We start from the raw sequence: 7,784 nt of genomic DNA, 5'->3' as shown, positions 1-7,784 counted from the left end.
GTGGAGAAAAGGGAACCCTCTTACACTGTTGGTGGGAATGTAAATTGGTGCAGCCACTATGGAGAACAGTATGGAGGTTCCTTAGAAAACTAAATATTTATTTATTTATTTATTATCCTATGATCCAGCAACCCCACCCCTGGGCATATATGATGTCATTTATATGTGGAATCTAAAAAAAATTATACAGATGAACTTATTTACAAAACAGAAATAGCCTCCCAGACATAGAAAACAAACTTATGGTTACCAAAGGGGAAAGGGGGATGGGGGGCAGGGATAAATTAGGTGTTTGGGATTAACAGATACTTACTACTATATATAAAATAGATAACCAACAACAGCCTACTGTATAGCACAGGGAACTATACTCAATATCTTGTAATAACATAATGGAAAAGAACCTGAAAAAGAATATATATACACATATGTCTGTGTATGTGTATATATATATATATATCTGAATTACTTTGCTGTACAGCTGAGACTAACACAACATTGTAAGTCAACTATATTTCAATTTTTTTAAAAAAGTGCCTTCACAGAGCAGGCAGACTATTAAAATGTGGAGCTTCTGTCTTCCCCCGATAGTCCCAGAACAGTGTACTCAGGTATTGTTTCCAGTTCTTTTTTTTAAAAAAAATATTTATGTATTTATTTATTTGGCTGCACCAGGTCTTAGTGGCAGCACACAGGATCATCAATGCAGCATGCAAACTCTTAATTGCAGCATGTGGGATCTAGTTCCCTGACCAGGGATCAAACCTGGGCCCTCTGCATTGGGAGCACAGAGTCTTAGCTGGACCCCCAGGGAAGTCCCTGTTTCCAGTTCTTAAGCTGATTCACTCCAACTATTCAGAAAGGTAGTAAGTTGACTAGAGCCTCATGAGTGAATATTCAGTTTACAGCTCTGTGTTACACATGTCCTTCAAACAAGGGGATGAATATACCCCTTCTCCTATTACTCTCTAGCCTGTACCCAACTTCTTTTCTTCTGCAGGTAACATTCTGAAAACATGATTTACCTGGAAGAAAAATACCATTGGGGAGGGGAGGTGTTCAGGAAAATGGAAAATCACCTGCAAATATCTGTCCTGGACTTAACTTACTCTTTTCAGATGGCTCACAAGAGCAAAACATTTGAGGAAAGGGACCATAATCAAGGCAAATAGTTGGAAAGGAGCAGAGGATGAGAGGACTAAAGCAGGACTAAAGCAAGCTCTAGATTTTTGGCCTCCATGAAATATGTGAGATATTAAAGGAATACAGAAGAGAAGAAATGGTTCTTAGCCTCAAGGAATTGTAATCTAGTAGGAGAAATAACATGCCTTTTGTGTTGGGTGTCCACAAGACCACCCTCCATTTCAGTGATTTGCTGGAAGGACTCACAAGATTCAGAAAGTTTCTATACTCCCAGTTACAGTTTATTACAGCAAAAGGATACAGCTTAGAATCAGCAAAGGGGAAAGGTGCATCGGCAAAGTCCAGGAGAAACCAGGAACCAGATTCCAAATGTCCTCTCCCAGTGGCATCCCACAAATAGCCTTAATTCTCCAATCAACTACATAATAACACGTGCAAAATGTTGCTAACCAGGGAAATTCACTCAAGCCCTGATATCCAGGATTTTAATTGGGGGTAAGTTGTGAAGCCACACAGCACCTGTGTGATTGATCTTAACTACTTAGTCTCCAGCCCCTCAGAGGTCAAACTGACACAGCATGGCCCAGGGCCTCACGTATGCAAAAACCATTGTTAGCCTTGTTAGTATCAGATCAAACTGACAGAGTGTGGCTCAAAACTTCAAGCTTACACACACACTCTTATTAGGTAAGATAACAGTTCAGAGATCATCTCCCAGGAGTTATTCAAGGGTCAGTTCTTTCTGTGGAATATGTAGATGATTGTGTAACCCACCCTCACTGAGTTAACCCTTTACTGCATCACCAAGTAGTATGCAGACTATAAACTATTTTAATTAAAAAAATATTTATTTATTTTATTTTGGCCTCGCCTTGTGGCATCTTAGTTCTCCAACCAGGGATCGAACCCAGCCCTCAGCAGTGAGAGTGCAGAGTCCTAACCACTGGACTGCCAGGGAATTCCCTATAAACATTTTAAAAAAAATAACGGAATTTAACATTTTTCTGATAGCAGAAAACTTAATCTAGTCATATTCTCAGTTACTTTAGGTTTTGTTTCTATTTTGTTTTTGGTCATCATTTCAGATTTTAAGTCAGTCAATACAATATTCATTCTCCCTTCTATCTAGGGCCAATTTGAAGATCCGAGGCCGTAATAGGGCCATGGCATATGTGGGAGAGACACTGGGTCCTCGGGCATCCTTGGTTTACGGTGGCATACATAGAATGTGCCTTGCCTCCATTGGTTCTTGACTGCTGACATCTCTCCGGAAGCCACTGAGGTAATGCAGGACAGTCTTTGGTCCCTGCACACTGCATCCTCCTTGTCCTAGCAATGAAGCCTCAAGTCATCCAAGCCTTTGGACTACTACTGAAGGGACAAAAATCTTTACTTTGTTCCTTTAAAGCTATAGGAGATTGAGCGAAGGGGTAATCTCAAACTCTTCTTGTCCAGACCTGTGTCACAACCTCTGAGAGTTCTACTCAAAAATAATTTTGTTAAACTTCCTTGGAAGTTCAAGAATTTCCATCCATTGCTACCTTTTAAGGGGTGGGTGTGAGAAATCCTCACCAGCATCTAATGCTCTTGCTCTCCTTGCAGACTCCCTTCTCTTCCAGCACAGGCAACCTGTATCTCCTCTCTCAGAAATGGTGATAGAAGTAGTGCTGGTGAAGTTTAGAAAATGACAAGCCATCCAATTAGGCTGAAGATTAGAATGGGTATGGGAAAGCAGTGAGGATCAGGCAGGAAGATCGAATGAGGCTATCAGGCAGGGATGAAATTGTGGAGAGCCTTGGATGCAGTGGGGAGCCATAGAAATTATAGAAAAAGAGAGGGCAATAGAGAGAGCTATAATTAAGGAAGAATAAGAGTGTGGATCTCTGTGAAATATTTTTGCAATACATTTGGGAGGACAATATATAGATAAGATAATTGGGATTAAAAAAACCTAGGGCTTCCCTGGTGGCGCTAGTGGTAGGGGGTCCGCCTGCCGATGCAGGGGACACGGGTTCATGCCCCGGTCCGGGAAGATCCCACATGCCGCGGAGCGGCTAGGCCCGTGAGCCATGGCCGCTGAGCCTGCGCGTCCGGAGCCTGTGCTCCGCAACGGGAGAGGCCACATCAGTGAGAGGCCCGCGTACCAAAAAAAAAAAAAACCTAAAACAATAAATTCATTTTCTGGACTTAAAAAAACCCAGAAGCCGTATACATTTGAACAAAGTACAACATGATTGTTTTAATTACATGAGACTAGGAAGTCTAAGAATATGGAAAATAGTTTTCTCTAAAACTAATTATCCATGATGATTTGAGAAACTGAACTAGAGGGTTGTATTAAATTGCATGGAATTCTCTCCAAACAAGCCTCCCCAATTTACCTCTTATTCTTTTCTTCTCCACTGCCATCATCTGAAGGAATACAAGGCACTTGTCTTTCAGTCTGCTTCAATCCTGTATACCACCTCTACAATGAATTATTAGCATATTAAGAGCATTACTTTTAATACAGAATTTGCTTTCCTACTATATGAAGATTTTCAAGGTACGGCTACAAAAACAGGGTACAGAGGGAAGGGCATTTCAAAACAAAGGGAAAAGCACGTGTAAAGCAGGGAAGAGTTAAAATTGCTGGAGCATAAAGTAGTGGGAGCTTCAGCTTGAGAGGTGTATGGGGATGAAATTTGGAGGGATAACGGGTGGGATAAGAAAATTGTTGCTCTAAAGCTGTTCCTGGACCATCCACATCACAATCAGGAGATGCTGCTAAAATTGAATATGGGGAGGGGTCCAAGGATCAGCGTCTAAGTAAATTTGCCAGGTGATTCTTATGCAAACTAAGGTTTAAGAAACTACTACTATACAAAATAAATAGCCCTTGAATGTCATTAAGAAGGAAAACTTCACTCTGGAGGCCTATGGAAATTGGATTTAAGGATCTGTTTGGGAAAAAGGCTGCTAGGAGAGGAATAATTTGGGAAAGGTAAGGTCTCGAGGGAGAGCTAGGATGCCTGGAGTTGGCCCTTTGGCCATTTTTTTTTTTTTTTTTTTTTCGGTACGTGGGCCTCTCACTGTTGTGGCCTCTCCCGTTGCGGAGCACAGGCTCCGGACGCGCAGGCCCAGCGGCCATGGCTCAGGGGCCCAGCCGCTCCGCGGCATGTGGGATCTTCCCAGACCGGGGCACGAACCCGTGTCCCCTACATCGGCAGGCGGACTCTCAACCACTGCGCCACCAGGGAAGCCCCCTTTGGCCATTTTTAGAGTGAAAATATGTGTAACTTCTGATATAAGTGTGGGGTGGGGTTGGGGGGATGAAAAAGAATATTTTAGAATTATTTGGCTATCAGTATTGACATTTGTTTCTATTTCTTGTAATGATGCCATGTTTATGCAATAAAACACTTTCAAACAATCTTTATATATTAACTCCTTGGAAAATAAACCATTTTATTCACTTAAAAAGCAAATCACTGACTTTAAAAATTAATTTCACCTTTTTCATTGGGGAAACCCTTTAAAAATTCCCGACTTGCAAGAGAACCTCCCCTCTTACTCTTCATGCTCGCAACTCATCACAGAGATGAGTAAATTCAGGTGGCAAAATCCATGCCTCCTCCACAACATCTTTTCTACACAACATTTTCCCGTTTTTCAAAATTCTTTCCTTTGCTTTTCACTCTCTCCACTTCGTCATCCTTCTACCCTCCCACCATATTTATTCCTCCTACAGGACCCCTGTCTGCAGTAGTAAAATGAGTTTTTCGTAGCAGTTACTTAATTTACAATGTCCGGCAGACACAGTGAAGCCCCGCCCCGTAGGGGGAGCTAACACAGGCGGACCGAATTAGGTGGTCGATCGTTAACAAATGAACCCTTAATCTTTTTAGAGGAGCTAAACACACACAAAGGCCCAATCAGAGGCCGCGGTTCCAGGAGCTCGGTGGGCGGGGCGGGGCAAGCTACCTCCCACCTCCCAGCCTCTCGCAACGGCCGTCCGAGCCTCGCGGGCTTCCGCACGCCCCGCCCCCCGACCAGGCGCGGCGGCTATTGGGCGGCGCACTCCTTGCAGTCGCCTCGGTTGCTGGGAGAGGGAGGGAGGGGGCGGGGCCTGAGGTGGGTCCTGGGGCCCGAGAGAAAGGCCGGGAGGCGAGGGCGGGCTGGGCGGATTTGACGAGAGCCGCGGCGGTTGGCGAAGCGGACGGGGCGCAGCCTCTCCGGTGCGAAGAGCAGTCCCCACTGACAGATCCCCTTCTTCCGGCCGCGCCACTCGGGAGGCGGATCCCCGGGGCCTGAGGAGGTTTCCTTGGCCCTGGACTCCCTCCCTCTCCTACGAGTCACCCGGGCGGCCTGGGAGGAGAAGGAGGAGAAGGAAGTCGTCGGGGGCGGCGGCGGGCAGAGAACCCGCTCGTCTTTTCCCGGCGGCGGCGGCGGCGGGGGCAGGACAATGGAGGTGGCTGTAGAGAAGGCGGCGACGGCGGCCGCGGCGGCTTCGGCGGCGGCCGCCGGGGGGCCCTCGGCTCCGCCGAGCGGGGAGAACGAGGCCGAGAGTCGGCAGGGCCCCGACTCGGAGCGCGGAGGCGAGGCGGCCCGGCTCAACCTGTTGGACACTTGCGCCGTGTGCCACCAGAACATCCAGAGCCGGGCGCCCAAGCTGCTGCCCTGCCTGCACTCCTTCTGCCAGCGCTGCCTGCCCGCGCCCCAGCGCTACCTCATGCTGCCCGCCCCCATGCTGGGCTCGGCCGAGACCCCGCCGCCCGTCCCCGCCCCCGGCTCGCCGGTCAGCGGCTCCTCGCCGTTCGCTACCCAAGGTGAGAGGCGGGTGCGGGCGCGGTAGGGGGTGGAGAGCCCGGGCAGGCCGGCGCCCTGGAGCGGCGCAGCGACCCGCTGTCATGTCGCCGCCGCCCGGGGTGCGCGGCGGGGGAGGGGCGAGGAGGGTCTGTGCTGCCGGCGGTGACATGGAGGGCCCGCGCGTTGTGCGGCGTACCGCGCGCCCCGCGAGCAACTTCCACCGGCGCTGTAGACTTGGCCGCGCTGCTGCTGCTGCTCCCCAGCATTCTCCCCCCGGGTGCATGGCCCATGCGACCCGCACTTATGAAAACCTCTGTTGGAGTCTGCTGTAGTATCTCGGGTCCTTTGACGACTGCATCTAGTTAACCGCTGCCCTCTGCCTCCCCAAAGCTTTGTCCAGGTCCATGTGATCCTAATCATCTCGTATGTACCCATGTTATTTGAGCTGGAGAGGGGGAGGGAGGGATAAAGATGAAGTGATGGTGACTTTCTTTGATGATTGATTACAGATCGGATGCCGTCTATGTTTTGTCTTGCATGTTTTGGGTTATTTACCTTAATGAGCCCCCAGTTCTCTCCTCTCCGATGGGGACAAAGGAACTAAGAGACGGTGTTTTGTTGTCCTTCTCTTTCGGAGATTTTATTTTGAGACAGTAAATGGTAAAGAGAAACAGAACAAAGTGATTTGGGGTGCCCATTTTCTTGTATTTTGTGGACAGCAGCTGGAAATGTTGAAGTTACTGTTCTCTTTGTGGTGTTTGTTACTGTATAATGAGACTTTTGACAGGTAGTTCCCATTGCTAACGTTAACAGGTTTGAAACACTTAAAGTAAGCACAGTAAATTGTTTCTAGTAGAATAATTGAGGTTTTAAATGTTTATATTGCAAATATTTGAGCACCTCCGTTTAAAAAATACAAAGTGGAAATAATTCGTTTTTAATATATACTGCCTTTTTTAAAGGGACTAGTTGATTTAATTAGAGATAAAATGCAGATTAAACAGTTGAGCTAGGTCCAAGAACATATGAAATTGATGCTTTTAAATAGGTTGTAGTGTTAGATTCTTGATTTAATTATATGTTAGGAACAGTGTCTAGTTGAGAGAGTTTTCCGTGGGTTTCTCTGTTTCTGCAGGTCTTACCAGGGGAGGTACTGACTGCCCTTTGTTTCTGTTTTTAAAGGATGTTTGTATAAGGAAGAGCCTTGGAAGGTAGAGATAGTGTCTTCCACCAGAGCAAAGAATAGCCATGCATGTGGTGCTGTATAATAAAGATAGATGTCACCTTCTGGAGTGAAAGGCAGGCATGCTTATTGCCCATCATAAAAGAAGAGGGTTCCCTAGGCTTAGGTTTCCTCTTCTGCAACACAACCCATTGCCTGTGCAAGCATCAGCTGCCCCTCTTCACCTTGCCAGGTGGGAACCGGGCCTCTGGAAACCAGTGCAAAAATGTTGACACTTTGGCTTATATTATTACTGGAAGTAACAAACTGCCCTTTGTATCTGACCCACAAGTCTCCTGTCTTCAACCAGCATCCGTGGAAGCTACTTTGTTAGCTTACAAGTAGGGTAAAATCTCGAATCCTTCACGCTGATTTGCTCTGCCATGGCCCACCTGTTGGAAAGTTAGTACAGGTGAAACTTAAATTTTAGTTCTTAATTTTTAGACACATTTAAGGGTTTCTTTTATTTATATTTTAAATGATCAAATGGGCCAGTAGCTAATTAGGAACTAAATTCTGCATAATTCTAGAATTAAGATGTATTGTGTGCCAGGCCATGACATTTAGATCTGAATGAATGAGAACGTGGGTAATAAAAGCTCTGATCCTCAACTCTGAGGCAAGTTTGCAA

General features: G+C 46.4%; 1 protein-coding gene across 3 annotated transcripts in view; it reads left to right on the top strand.

The window, feature by feature from the left end:
• The first annotated feature begins 5,281 nt into the window (after positions 1 to 5,281).
• Positions 5,282 to 7,784, top strand: part of TRIM24 (tripartite motif containing 24) — a 91,620-nt gene continuing 89,117 nt past the window's right edge. For all 3 annotated transcript variants that reach the window (XM_030853945.3, XM_070046301.1, XM_030853944.3), the window contains exon 1: positions 5,282 to 5,951. In XM_030853945.3, coding sequence (XP_030709805.1) covers positions 5,588 to 5,951 — 364 coding nt within the window. In that variant the 5' untranslated portion in view covers positions 5,282 to 5,587. The remainder of the gene's footprint in view (positions 5,952 to 7,784) is intronic.

The sequence above is a fragment of the Globicephala melas genome, chromosome 9 (genome assembly GCF_963455315.2).
Source record: "Globicephala melas chromosome 9, mGloMel1.2, whole genome shotgun sequence".
Lineage (NCBI taxonomy): Eukaryota > Metazoa > Chordata > Mammalia > Artiodactyla > Delphinidae > Globicephala > Globicephala melas.
Note: the sequence above shows the minus strand (reverse complement) of the source record. Positions and strands in the feature narration are given on the sequence as shown.